The sequence below is a fragment of the Equus asinus genome, chromosome 12 (assembly GCF_041296235.1).
Source record: "Equus asinus isolate D_3611 breed Donkey chromosome 12, EquAss-T2T_v2, whole genome shotgun sequence".
Lineage (NCBI taxonomy): Eukaryota > Metazoa > Chordata > Mammalia > Perissodactyla > Equidae > Equus > Equus asinus.
In genome coordinates, this window is record NC_091801.1 from 82,731,735 (window position 1) to 82,745,359 (window position 13,625).

General features: G+C 53.6%; 1 protein-coding gene across 4 annotated transcripts in view; it reads left to right on the forward strand.

The window, feature by feature from the left end:
- DENND3 (DENN domain containing 3) overlaps positions 1 to 13,307 on the forward strand; it is a 63,436-nt gene extending 50,129 nt beyond the window's left edge. For 3 of the 4 annotated variants that reach the window (XM_044781109.2, XM_070481691.1, XM_070481692.1), the window contains 5 exons: positions 4,056 to 4,216; positions 5,727 to 5,860; positions 11,562 to 11,680; positions 11,754 to 11,891; positions 12,131 to 13,307. In XM_044781109.2, the coding sequence (XP_044637044.2) occupies positions 4,056 to 4,216; positions 5,727 to 5,860; positions 11,562 to 11,680; positions 11,754 to 11,891; positions 12,131 to 12,331 (753 nt within the window). In that variant the 3' untranslated portion in view covers positions 12,332 to 13,307. The remainder of the gene's footprint in view (positions 1 to 4,055; positions 4,217 to 5,726; positions 5,861 to 11,561; positions 11,681 to 11,753; positions 11,892 to 12,130) is intronic. The other variant, XM_070481690.1, reaches the window with a different exon arrangement.
- The last annotated feature ends 318 nt before the right edge of the window (positions 13,308 to 13,625 follow it).

Here is a 13,625-nt window from a genome sequence, read left to right on the forward strand (position 1 = left end):
GTGCAGTGCCGTATTCTCACGCTACTTTCCCAGTAATCTAAAGCAGATACTTGGAATTATTTTAACGTATTTGGGGCTGAAAATTAAGAATAACTTAAATCAAATTTGCATATTATAAACATCTTGTGGTTGAGAAACCTTAATTCTTTGAGCTTTTGGACTGATTACTTTTTTTAATTAAATAAAGTTTTATATTGGAATAGTTTTGGCTTTACAGAAAAGTTGCAAAGACGGTACAGGGAGTCAGTAGGCCCCGCCCCCACTTCTCCCCATTGCTGGCATCTTCGGTCACCCTGGTGACGCCTGTCACGATGACACTGGTGCATTGCTCTTAACTAAGCTCCACACGTTATTTGGATCCCACCGGTTTTTCTACTGACGTCCTCCTCTGTCCATGTGACATTTAGTCGTCATGTCCCTGTAGTCTGTTTGTCTGGGACAGTGTCTCAGACTTGGTGTTTCATGATCTGCACAGTCCTTGAGGTACCCTGTAGAATGTCCCCAATCTGGGTTTGCCTGATGCTCTCTCCTGACGAGACTGGGGTTGTGGGTTCTGGAAAGAACACTGAAGAGGCTGAGTGCCTTTCTCCTCACATCCTCTCAGACGTCCACGTGGCCTCATGGGTGAGGTGGACCCTGATCGCTGGTGGCTGGCATCTGCAGCTTCCCGCACTGTGGCGCCCGCTCCCCCGCCCCGTACCCTACTGTAGAAGTGAGTCGTGGAGTGCAGCCTGCCTGGGGAGCGGGCGGGAGTGGGCGTCGAGGTCCTGGAGGGGGAGGAATTCTCCTCTGAGAGAATCCGTCTCTTCTCTGTGCACTGGTTCGCTGCTGCTCCTGTTCCTGCTTTAGCCGCAGGCGCTCTTTCAGGTGGGCCCTGTGTCCCTTCCACATGCCTCATCCTCTTAACTTGTTTTCGAGGCTGTCCTTATTTTCCGGCGTGACAAAAAGCTCCAGGCCCATCTCGTGTTTTCTCTGCCCCCAGAATCAGCCATTTCTCCCTGGAGCCCTGGCTCCTGAGAGTGGAGGATGGTAGTTGGAACCGAGATCTGGGCGAGGACGGTCTAGCGTTTCATCCAGCTTTCTTAAATGACAACGGCTGGTGTTTGTGTCAGGCCACATGGGTTTCGGGCGTCTTTCTCGGAGCCCGATGAAGTTGGCGTTGTTGTCAGTGGCCTGACTTGCCCGGGCACACAGTGCTAAGTGGGAGCCATAGCGGGACCTGCTCCTCCTGGAAGGTGCTAGAGCTTCAGAGGCACCTGGTTCCAGGGAGGAGGCTGAGGCCGCGAACCTTTTCCTGCCAGCAGGTGGCAGCAGGTGGCACAGCAAGTGGGAGGTGGGGCCTTGATGGTCCACCGTCCCTGACTCTTCCCTCCCTGCCAGGCGGCCATGGCAGGTCCTGTCAAGCTGCGTCGAGCGGTTCTTTTAATTCCTGCCTCTAGATTAGAGAATCTGTAACAGCGCCTGAGAGTGTAACAAGTCAGGCTTTCTCCCAGGCCCAGATCCTTGTACTCTTGGGAAGGTGGGTAGTTGAAATGTGCATTCGTGTAACGTAGGTTGTTATGTTCCACGCCCGGTCAGGAGAGGGTATTACATAACCCCAGTCGATCATGCTGATCCATGCAAAACAGCCCTCACCCAAGAATCCACTGTCACAGTTTAGACCAACGGCCGTGAGTGCTACGCGGAGTCAGCTGCCTGCTTGTGGGCTTCTCCGGGCCACACACCACCCGCTGCAAAGAATGTCGTACATTCCACACGATGTATAAGTTACCCACGTGCACCAGGGCCCTAAAATGGACCACACCTGGAAGGGTTCACGCGAATTCTGGGGTCTCCAGGGGAGAAGCCATCAGCAGGTTTCTTTTGGACCAAAGAGGAGGTGCGGCTCCTCCGCTGGGGCTGCCTGTGAACTCAGTGACTCCAGGCCGTCGGTTATGATGCCATCCCACCTTTCAAAATACTCGCACATCTGCTGTCGGGGGGCTTCATCCTGTTCAAGACCCTCTGAGGGTGTGAAAGAAGCCACTGTCCCAAGGGGTCTTCCTAGGGAAATCCTCGTGCCCTACTCCTGTAACATGAATCAACCTTATTTTCCCCACGTTTAATGCGACGTTTAGATACCTAAGTGTTAGGCATCACTTAGTATCAATTTCGATGGCCAGGTTCCATCATCTAAAACTAATGTGACACTCTGTGGCACAGTCTGTGCTTTCAAAGCTGCTGTGAAAGAGAGACTGTGAATTCAAACACACATCGCTGAGAGGATGGGGATGGTTCTTAAGTGCCTGAATGGCAAACTTCACACATTAGCAAGAAAATAAGTCGCTAAATCGTTTTCCCCCATAGTCAAATAATGAGCCTCAGATGATAAAGTAACAGGATCCAACAACAGACATTAGTCAAAATATTTACAAAAGACTAATAATGCCTTAGACCAAGCAAAAAAACAAGAAAGAGAAATTGAAGAGATAATTCTTATTCTAAATTTAATTTTTTTGTGTTGTCTTAGTTACAAGCATTTCAAAGCCTTTTTAAAAATAGAATAACTTAAGATCGTCGTTAAAATCAAAAGGCTGCGTTCTGTAGCCGTCTCTCCTGCCCACAATAGGCCAGGTAACGTTTAATGAAAGTGATAAGTTATCCCAATTATGTGCAAGGATCTTCCTACTGGTTTCACGGAGATGTTTTGTACCATTTAACAAGAAAGAAACGGATAATTATCTCAAGAAAATGCTACCTCCTCTGAAATTTGACATTCAAAGTAGTTTAAGATATCGTTGGGCCACTAAAGAAAGACATTTTACTAAAATTATACCAGTCCTCAGGTAGATGCTAAAAAGAAAGGATTTTTTTAAATGAATAATTAATTCTGAAATTAGCACGTTAACGTCTTTTTCTAAATTATGGGAATGTTTATCAGTAAAATTAAAGCTATCAATTTTTGCAAGCTCTTTCTTCTGCCTTAAAGATAAGTACAGTTCAGTGCCACCGGCACCGATTACATCTGATGTTAGATGTAGCCTTACCCGCCCCCAACGGGACATAACTTGCACTCTTTGAAATCTACTCGTATTTGAGAATCTGAGGCATCTGTTCGGTTACCAGTAAAGCAGGGCACATACCACGGGTGAAGACAGGAGAGACGATCATAAAGTAGCCAGTGAGGCGCTGGCTGACCGTCGGCGCGACACGAGCTCAGGTGAGGACGACGTGGGGAGTGCCTCTCAGGTGCGACTGGATTGGCCAGTGTGCAGGCAGACACAGCTGGGTGTCACATGTTTGTGTGGCTTTTATCACTCTTTAGTGTTTTCATCCTTAATTTCTATTTCAAAAAGTCTAAAAATAACCCCTGGTTGTTGACTTTGCTGAGCGGGAAACCCCTCGAACGCAGTCTAGCTGCAGAGTGCTGGCATTTTTTCACTGTCGACAGTCGGTCCCCATTATTTGCAGATCCCATGTCTGCAAACTCACCTACTTGCTAAAATTTATTTGTAATCCCCCAAAATACGGTGCTCTCCTGGTTATGCATAGCCACGAACGTGCACAGAGTGGGGCAGAACGCAGGCTGCCCGACGTGCGTGTTCCCTGCTGAGGAACAAGGTGACACCTTCTTGTTGCAGCTTGTGCTGTGGATGAGGGTCCTTTTCATGGCCTATTCAGTGCCGCGTTCTCTGCACTTCTGTGGTTTTTATTGGTGATCCTGCTGTTTAAAATGGCCCTGGTGCGGAGCCGCGGTGCTGTCTAGTGTCCCTGAGGCTGCAACGTGCCCCACAGAGAAGACACGTGCCCGAAAAGCCTTGTCAGGCGGGAGTTACGGTGCGGCTGGCTGTGAGCTCGGTGGGAATGAATCAGCAGTGTATATAAAATAAGAGTCTGTAAACAGAGACACACACAAACAAGGTCACGTGCGGACGTGACAGAATGTGACCAGGGGCTAAGGATCCTAGCTGCAGGTGCCCTCGCAGCAGCGGTTCAGCATTCGCTGGCTCAGTGCTCGCAGTGAATCTACAGGCCGTGGGGTGACTGTTTCTGATGTCCTCTTGGCCTCCCGTTAGAACTGCATGGTGATGGCGGAGCAGAACCAGGTGTGGGTCGGCTCGGAGGACTCCGTCATCTACATCATCAACATCCACAGTATGTCGTGCAACAAGCAGCTCACCGATCACCGCTCCAGTGTCACGGATTTGGTTGTGCAGGACACAGCGGAGGCGCCCAGGTACGGCTGGGCCCTGCCAGGGGAAGGGACCCTTCGGCTCTTGGGTGGGTCGGGGCCCCTGGAGGGAGGGTTCACAGTCGCTGTGGGCGATCGCCTACAGGGGCTGGACCGGGCACGGAGAGTGAAGCGGGTCTGTAGAAGTCAGGCGACATTCTCGTCTGTTTCGGGTCCTGGGTGCAGAGAAGGGCCCATGTCCGGGGTGGGCGTGGTGGTCAGTGGCAGCCGGCGCTCGGCCTTCCTTGGCTTGGCTTCCAGTGGTTTGCCCGCGATCCTTGGTTGTAGACGCAGCTCTCAAGTCGTCCGTCTTCACACGGCCTGCTCCCTGTGCGTGTGTGTCCACATTTCCCCTTCTTACAAGGACGCCGGTCAGGTTGCATCAGGGCCACCTGTTGATTTCCTTTTAACTTGAATACTTCCGTAAAGGCCCTATTTGCACATCAAGTCCGAGGTACTGGGGGTTAGGACTTGAACATATCGTTGTGGGGGGACACAGCTCAGTGTTGACCTCATTCCCCCCCCATCTATTGCACTAAGAACATCGGCTTCCTGAGGCAGGTGCTGCGTCTGCTCCGCTCTCTGCTGTGTGCCCCACGCCTAGAACAGGGCCAGCGCGCAGCGGGTGCCCAGGGCAGACTTGAGAACCAGGAGGGGCCCCCGTTTCCCTCTGTGCAGGAAGCAGACGCTTAGTGAGTGTGCGAGAGGTGCCAGGTCACTCACTTGGTACAGGTGGCCATGGCTCCAAAGCTTTTCGGCTGCTTCTCTCTGTGCCACCCTCCCCCACCCCCTTGTCCCCTTAGTTTCAGGGGTGCCACTGGTTCCCAGCCAGGCCCAGGTCAGGGGGATATAAACTGAGCCCGACCAGGAAGTGGCGGGCCGTGGGCTGCACTGTCTAGAGCCCCACCCGTGAGCTGCCAGTCACCCACGCTGCGCAGGTGAGTGAGCTTGGAGAGCACGTGCGAGGGGTAGATTCAGTTAACGGCCACGTTACAGTTCTCTTCACCGACACCTAGCGGAGCCGGCAGCCTACAGTGATGGGCGACAGCGGGCGTCCTCAGAAAGCCCCTTTCCTGGCCGGCCTGGTGGCGCAGTGGTTGGGTTCTCACGTTCCGCTTTGGCAGCCTGGGGTTCGCTGGTTCGAATCCCGGGTGCAGACATGGCACCACTTGGCGGGCCAGGCTGTGGTAGGCATCCTGATTATGGAGTGGAGGAAGATGGGCACGGAGGTTGGCTCAGGGCCAGTCTTCCTCAGCAAGGAGAGGAGGATTGGCAGTAAATGTTATCTCAGGCCTAATCTTCCTCAAAAAAAATCAAAAAAATTTTTAAAAGGCCCATTCCTGCTGCGTCAGTGACATCTTAGCTAGGCCTTGTTCCACCACATTCGTAGTGTGTTTGCACGTCACTTACTGTCTACCGTGTGCATGCCTTCTCTAATGGTAATTTTGTTCTTTTCTGGATTAAAACGTCTACAATGTTGTCAGGGGCCAAAATTTGATATTCTTTACACCGCCAGGGAGGTGTACTCGTGCAGCGTGGATGGGACGGTCCTGGCATGGAACGTGAGCACGCTGCGGGTGACCAGCAGGTTCCAGCTGCCGAGCGGCGGGCTCTCGTCCATCAGACTGCACAATGGCCGCCTGTGGTGCTGTAAGTCCTGGGGGCTCCGCCGCCAGAACTGGAAGCTGACCCCTGCACTAGGACGAGGAAACCGAATGGGAGCTACCGGCCTCTTTCATGCTTTCCACATTTCCAACTTTTGTTTTAAAATTCTGGTTCCTTCTCTGTGCTCCCTGGCTCCCCACGTCCCTGCGTCCCTCTTGATTGTGCTGTTTCTCCAGGGCTCCCCTACGCCTCCCCGAGGCGCCTGCCGCTTCTCCAAGTGCTGGCCTCTCTCCCGCTCTCCCCTTTGCTCTCGCTGTGTCCCACTCATGGTGAGAACGCAGCCCAGGTGCCCCCAGGAGTCGTCACTGCTCTTTCTGGAGCCCTTGGGGGCCCTGCCATTTGAGTGCAGGCCGGAGGGCACGCTTGTCAGGAGCGTGCCGTGTGCTCACCTCTGCCACTCGCAGCACAGACCCCAGGGCGGGGCTGTCTGTGGGACCGAGCTGGGCGTTTGTCTGGCGTCTGACTGGAAGGTGCAGCGGCTGTGCCCGGTGGCTTGTGTTCTGCATTGCTGAGCATCGCAGAGCACAGCTGTCTGCACTTTGAACTGTTCCCTGGCATATATACACCGGATAACATGGGTGAGGGTGTGAACACATTTTCTCTAATTCAAGCATGTGTTACGTGTGGTAAAATGCACAAACGTTGAGTGTACAGTTTGTTGTGTTTCGACAAAAGGATCCACCACATAACCACCCAACAGTCAAGACGCAGGGGACATCCATCGCAGCTGCGTTCCTCGGTGCTCCTTCCAGGCAGCCCCCTCACAGGGGAACGGTGGTTCTGAGTTCTATCCCTAGATTTGTTTTGCTTGTTCCTGAACTTTCTATAAATGGGCTCTACAGCGCGTGCTCTTTTTCTGTGGCTCTGTTCAGTCTACACAGGATTCTGAGGATTCATCCGTGGCCTTCCGAGTTCCCAGCTCCTGCATTTTATCGCTGAGCAGTACTGCACTGTATGAATTTACTACATTTATGCTAGTCTGGTTATCTTTTCTCTGGTGGGTGGAACTGGGTTAATGGTGTTGAACCATTTGAGAAACCGTCAGCCCCCTTCCGGAGCACTTGCTCCATCTTGCATTCCCAGCACAGCGCAGGAGGGTTCCGCTCCCCCTGCCTCCTCACCGGAGCTCCTCTGGCTTTGGTTGGAACCATGCTAGTGGCTAGCATGGGACCATGACGTGACGTGGCATCGCGTCGTGGCATTGATTGCGCTTCCCGAGGGCTGACGATGGGGAGCATCTTCCCATGTGCCTTTTGCCATTTCGGCATCTTCTTTGGAGAAGGCCTGTTCAGATCCTTTGCTCATCAGTCGATTCACTTTTAATGCTATGATGATATGGTTAGAAGTGTACTGTTGCCTTCTTTCTGTTCCGTTTTCCCATCTGTTCTTCGTTGTTTCTCCTCTCCTGCCTTCTTTTGGACTATTTTAATATTCGTTTTAACCTTCTTTGTTGTCTTGTTAGCGCTACATTTTTTGTTTTGCTGTTGAGTGGTTGCTCCGAGGACGGAGTCTGCGGCCGGACCTCATCGCAGTCTCTCTCAGGTGACGATCACACCACTTCCTGTTAACGTGAGCAGCTCAGAGCAGTCAACTTAATTCCACGTACCTCTTTCTGCCCCTTGTGCTGCTGTTAAATGCAGGATTTTATTTCTAGGATTGTGATAAACCTCATAATATATTTTTAAAGTTTTTGCTAAGTACTCCACAGTCTTTCAAAGAAAGTAAGAAAAAGTTTATTTTTGCCCATATATTGACCGTGTTTGGTGAGCTTCGTTCCCTCTTCAAGCTCAGGTTTCCATCTTGCATCATTTCCCCTTCACCTTAAGAATTTCCTGCAGTATTTCTTACGATCTGAGTCTGCTGAAAACAAATTCCAGGCTGACAGTTCTCATTTTCTCCCCACACTTTAGCGATATCATTCCCCTGTCGTCTCTGTGTGTTCCTGACGAGCAATCTGCCATCGTTCTTACTGTTCTGCTCAGTTAGCGCGCCCGGCTTCTGGAGCGGCGGTTCTTCTCTGGTTCCATGAGCTGGACTACCGCGTGCTTGGTGGGAAGGGCTTGTGTTCATCTCGCTGGCAGTGCACTTTCATGAATTTGGGGGAAATGCTTAACCACCATCTCTTCCAATATTTCTTCTACCCACTCTCGCTCTCCGTCTTCTCGGATTCTAGTTACATATATATGAGACCATTGGCTAACGTCTTAAAGGTCTCGGGCAGTGTAATAAGTTTTTCATTCCGCTTCTCTCTGTGCTTTGGTTGGCTAAGATCTGAGCCTTTCTTCTCCTGTGTCCTGTCTGCTGTTACACCTATCCCGCAAATTTTCACTTTAGTTCTAGAACTTCCATTTATTTTATTTTTTTGAAGAACTTCATTTGTCTGCTAAGTTCTTCATCGCTTCACCCTCCTCTCTGTATCTTCCCGTAAGGTTTGAAATGGATTTGTAATTGTTGGTCTGAAGTCCTCGTCTGCTGGATCCGGGCTCATCTCTGGGTTTGCTCCTGTTTACTCGTTCCGTCTTGATCTCTAGTCACGTCTTAACACTTCCTGTGTGTAGTAGCTTTCATTGCATCCTGGATATTGTCACTGACACACTGAGGAGGCTCTGGATCAGACCCTTCCTTATGGAGCATTAAGTGTAGTTCTAGAAGATCCTTAAATAACTGGCGAATCATCTTGATCCTGTGTGGAGGCTTGGTTTTAGGCTTCTCTGGGGTGAGTACATCTCAGTTTTGATCTTTGTCCTAGAGCATAACCCTCAGTGCTGGTGCGCAGTCTTTGTTCTCACAGCCGGGCCCTTCCAGGGTTTCGAGGGGATGCCCCAGGTGTCTACCGAGCCTTTCTAACTTGGATGAGCCGCATGCTGAACTCGTCTCTCTGTAGCGCTGGGGAGCACTGAACTCTCCTCCCAGGCCTTGTATGTTCCAGTTCCACTTTCTGTTGTCTATACACAGTTTAGGAGTCAGCCGAGGACTTGAGAATTTATACATATATTTTGGGGCTCCCTCATTCTGGGGATATCCCCCATTTCCAGCCACACTGGCAGCCCCACACCATTACCGTCAGCCAGGTTGGACTGCTGCATACTGCGAGAACTTTATTCCTCAGGGAACCTGGGGACCTGTGCACCTCGCTGACTTGGTTTCTTTTCACCCAAGGATTGTATCCCTCAGCTTTGGCTGACCTCCAGACGTGTGTGTGTGTGTGTGTGTGTGTGTCCACCCGTGGATGCATTTCGGACTAACAGAGCTGACGAACCTTGGCTGAGAGGTGTCTGTTAGATGCAGTGAGGGAGCTAACAGGTGAGAATGAGGATGGGCAGCCTGGCCTGAAGGACGGAATCTCGTTTATGCTCTAAGTTAACTGAATACAGTAAGTGGTTTTCTATTTCACAACATTAAGAAAAGTACAAGAAGAAAGTAGTTTCTTCGGGTGAAAGAGGACATTTGCCTGTGAAGTGTTGTTCCAAGTCTTCATCTAATCAAAGACAACAAGCTGAAGGCTCGGTCACTCAGACGTCATCCGTTCAGACGTGGAGATCACGCCAGTGTCTTTGCTCGTCCAGGCGTCTGTGGGCACCAGGGCAGAGCCTGGAAGAGTGTGGGGCAGACGGGCCAGCTCCGCTCAGTCCTCCCAAGGCCCCAGCAAGGGGAACCTGGGGAGCCTGACTTTCCAGTCACACTATTTCAGACCCGCTTAGTTGTCCCCTAAGTCTGGATGGGAAGCTACCCTCGCTGCAGGCACCCCAAGCCTGAGTGCCCCTCAGAAGGACGTGTGCTTGGGTCGTTTCCTGGGAGGGAGGTGGACGTGCGTTCCCTGTGCCCTGTGGTCGGAGGTTTGCATCTGTGAGGTTGCTGGTGCCCCCTGGCTCAGGCCGTGGCCTTCGTGTGCATTCGGGTTCAAATCCAGGCTTTGTCACTGGATGGTTAGTCAGTTTGGGCAGGTCCCTCATGCTCTTAGAGTCTGTTTCTTCATTTGAAAAGTGAGGTGGAAACAGCGCCCTTCCCCCATGAGAGCCCACCAACAGCTAAGAGATGCCAGAGGCAAAAGCCCTGTCGGCCTCGAAATGTGACGAGTGGGGGGCTGGTGACAGTGACCCCAGAGAGCAGCCCTGATGGCGCGGGCGCCAAGCCCCTGTACGCTGACCTGACTGGTGAGAAGGGCTACAGAAGGACAAGTCATGAAGGGGGATGAGCAGTGGAGCGGCCGAGGGGGTCTCCCGTGGGGAGCTTCTCCCGGACAAAGCCCCCCCAGGTGCTTCTCCCTCCTACCGCCCCACGGCAGGGGCCCCAGGAGCCCCTTCCCTTTCTGTGCCTAGCCCGCCTCGGGGACAGCGATCGCTCGGCCACATCCCCGCCCCCACCTGCTGCTCCGTGTGCAGCAGGCTCCCCCAGATGTTTGCCCCTCCCACTTCGGTGTGTGAACTGCTCCCCTCCGCCAGCCAGGCCCCTGCAGTGTTGGCGCAGGTCAGCGACTTATCCAGAGCCTGGAGCGGTTTGAGAGCTGCTGGTCGGCACCGACGAAGGGCCCCTGTGGGCGAGGAGACCGCTGAGGGCCCCAGGGTGGCAGAAGCACCTCTCCAGAGGGCTCCCTGCCAGCCCAGGCATTCCTAACAAGCAGCAGCATCCAGAAGGGCCTGTTAATGAGTCCAAGTGGATAATGGCCTGTCTGGATAAAAGGCCTCCCATAGGAGGCTAGTTTCTGCATGTTAGGTCTCAGGGAAAACCACGTTTAGCCGGGCTCAGAAGCAGGAAGAGAGCTGTGGTGGTGGGCTTTCGCTTTCCACGACTGCAAACTCAGCCAGGCTTCCGAGGCCTCGGGGCCCCTTCTCCGTCCAGGCCGGGTGCCAGAGGGGGACCTGCAGTTGGCTCAGCTGCGCCAGGAAGCCGAGCAGCATGGGGGCGCGCCCCTTCTGCCTCGCAGGCTGGAGTTCCTTGGGCGGCTTGGCTGTGGCTGGCCCCGCCCTCCTCATCCAAAGGCTCCCTCGAGGGCAGGCTGTGTCTTCCCGTCCCATCTCTGCGGTGCTGGCACAGCGGCTTTAGCACATGGGGGCAGGGTACATGTGATAAAACCTAAGAAAGGACAGCCTTGCAGCTCGGCCGCCACTCTTTGAAGACGACGCTCCGTCCCCTGTGCACCTGATTTCACATCCTCTCTGCAGCCCTCATCCTGATGACCCGGGGCTCTCATGTCACGGACACTCTGGGTTTGCAGAAGGACATTGTGCTTCAGTGACTCACGGAAACAGACGGACAGAAGCGCGAAGACACAGATGTGCTCCGGAGGCAGGGCCCTGTTCCGTGACTCTCAGAATGGCCAGCACGGTGAGGGCTGCCTGCGGCCTCAAGGGAGAGGAGACCGACGATGACGTGGCAGGAGAGCCTGGAGCTGCTGCGGCTCCTCGCCGGGTTCCCGAAGCCTCGGGAGAGGGCACTGGATCTGGCCGTTTCCTCCTCGTCAAGACAGGGCCGCCGGCCTGGAGGGTCGCTGCGAGGGGGAGCGTTGGTGACAAAACGCGCAAGTGCCTGGGCTGTGCAGGAGCCGCCGCTGGCACCGCATGGCAGCACAGTTACGAGTGCGGCTCCGCTCAGAAGATGTGGGGGGAGCCAGCGACCTTTGCAGCTGTTCTTCCTCAGCTTCAGACTCGCCCTGCTGTCCCTCACTCTCGCTCTTTCCCCCCCGCAGGCACCGGGAACAGTATCGTGGTTGTGTCAGTGCATGGATTTCCCCGCCAAGAACTGAAGATCGACGAGAACTTCGGAGGGATAAGCACCTCCTTCCTTGGCTTCCAGCTCATGCCCGAGGTACCCAGCAGTGTATGTGTGTTGCGTGTGCAGCGCTGGCCTGCCACCGCCCACACTGTGGTTTCTGTCTCAGCAGGAGCAGCTCTGGGCGGCGTGTGCCGGATACGACGACATCTACATCTGGAGCCTGAAGGACCTGGCCGCGTCCCCGGAGAGGGTTCCCCTTCAGGACTGCTCCGAGATCAACTGCATGATCAGGGTGAAGAAGCAGGTAAGGCGGGGCTGCGCCCCCTCGAAGAGCACCCTGCCAGGCCCTGCCCTGGCCTGGCCTTGTCCGCTCGAGCCTCAGTTGCCCTGGGCCTGCCGGCAGAGGCCCTGTCTGGGGAGGATGTGGATTTGGGGTGCACCCTTCCACCCAGTGTGCTGAGTACAGCACTGTGCCCCCATGAGGGGTCTCCTTTCCCCGGCCGGGCCACGTGTGGCTGATGCCCCTCCATTTCTTCTTGGCAGATCTGGGTGGGCGGCACGGGGCTGTCACAGGGGAAATCCAAAGGGAAGATCTACGTGATTGACGTCGAGAGGAGGACGGTGGAAAAGGAGCTGGTGGCCCACACAGACACAGTGAAGACTCTGTGCTCGGCCGAGGACAGATACGTGCTGAGCGGGTCGGGCAGGGAGGAAGGCAAGATCGCCATCTGGAAGGTCGAGTAAACGTGGGTGAATGTGCGGAGTGGAGCTGTGCTCTGTGAGTGAGAACCGTGTGCCCTTGGCTGGCTTTCTGGAGCTTTCCCAGAGAAGGCAGGCACCGGAGCCAGTCTGGGCCCCGGGAGGCGGGGTGTGTCCCCTGCAGGTGGCTGTTGTCTCTCTGCCTCAGTTAGGAGACCAAGGACAACGTGCTTTCTTTCTTGGATCTTCCTGATTGAACGGTACCCACAGCGTTTCAGGCTGGGGTGCTGAGTTCTCAGGCAGGCAGCTGGATCACCTTGGGATAAGCTCTGCTGAGAAGTTACCCTGTGTGTTGTCTAGAAAGTTCCAGAATCCACAACCAGGGACCAGCTACAAGCAATTTAACCAAATCAGGGTGACCTGCAGACCTTGTGCCCCTGGTTTTGCCTCTCCTCTGCTTCATTCGTCCGACAAATACTGCTTAACCGGCTTTACAGGAGCCCTTACTGCCTCGCACTGACTTCTTGTTTCCAGCAAAGCTCACGAGGAGGGCATTTTAAAATGACCACTCTGTGGCGGAACAGGTTTGTGCTGCCTTTGCCATCCCCCATCAGAGCAGGTGACCAAAGTCTGCCCAGGGCGGGGGCAACTCTTGACCTAAGACTGTCTGGACAAGGGTTGGGCCAGCTGAGGCAAGCTCTGTGTTTTTCCTTTTCCTTTTCTTTTCAATGCAAAATTTTTATAATGAAGAAACCTAGAGAGACTTTTTTCTACCAAAGGTCACAGACAAAAAGTTCCATCGTATGTAGTTTTCCAGTAAAGTTGCTGCCGCCTAAACTTCCTTACCAGATATTAACGTACGTTTCCACTCCGTTTGCCTGTGTGCACACCACACGTGGCTCGGTGGATGGTGCTTTATAATTTAACTGAAGATGATCTCATTAGCTATAAGTAACTAAATATTTGCAAAAAAAGCCTTTTGCACATTTTTACTCTAATATTGGGATATCATTCCTTAAATGTCCAGCAAGGGAGGTTTTGGCATGGATGCTGGACCCGGAGGGAGCGTCCACCTGCCAGCACCGTGGGAGGGCCTGCGCTGTGCCCCGGGGACCCCTCATGAGCTCAGCTGCAGAGGGGCTGCTGCACCCTTGGCCCTGGGCTTTTAGGACTCAGTTGGATGGCGCATGAGCCCTCGCGCCCCTGAGAGGTCTCTGAGGGTGTCTGTCAGCCCCCCAGAGCAGAGCCAAGCTTCAGAAGCATCTGTGGTGTCTCAGAATGAAAGTTTTGGCCAGGTCTGTGGCTCAGTCTACAGGACCCGAATGTTCTGGAAGGTCCA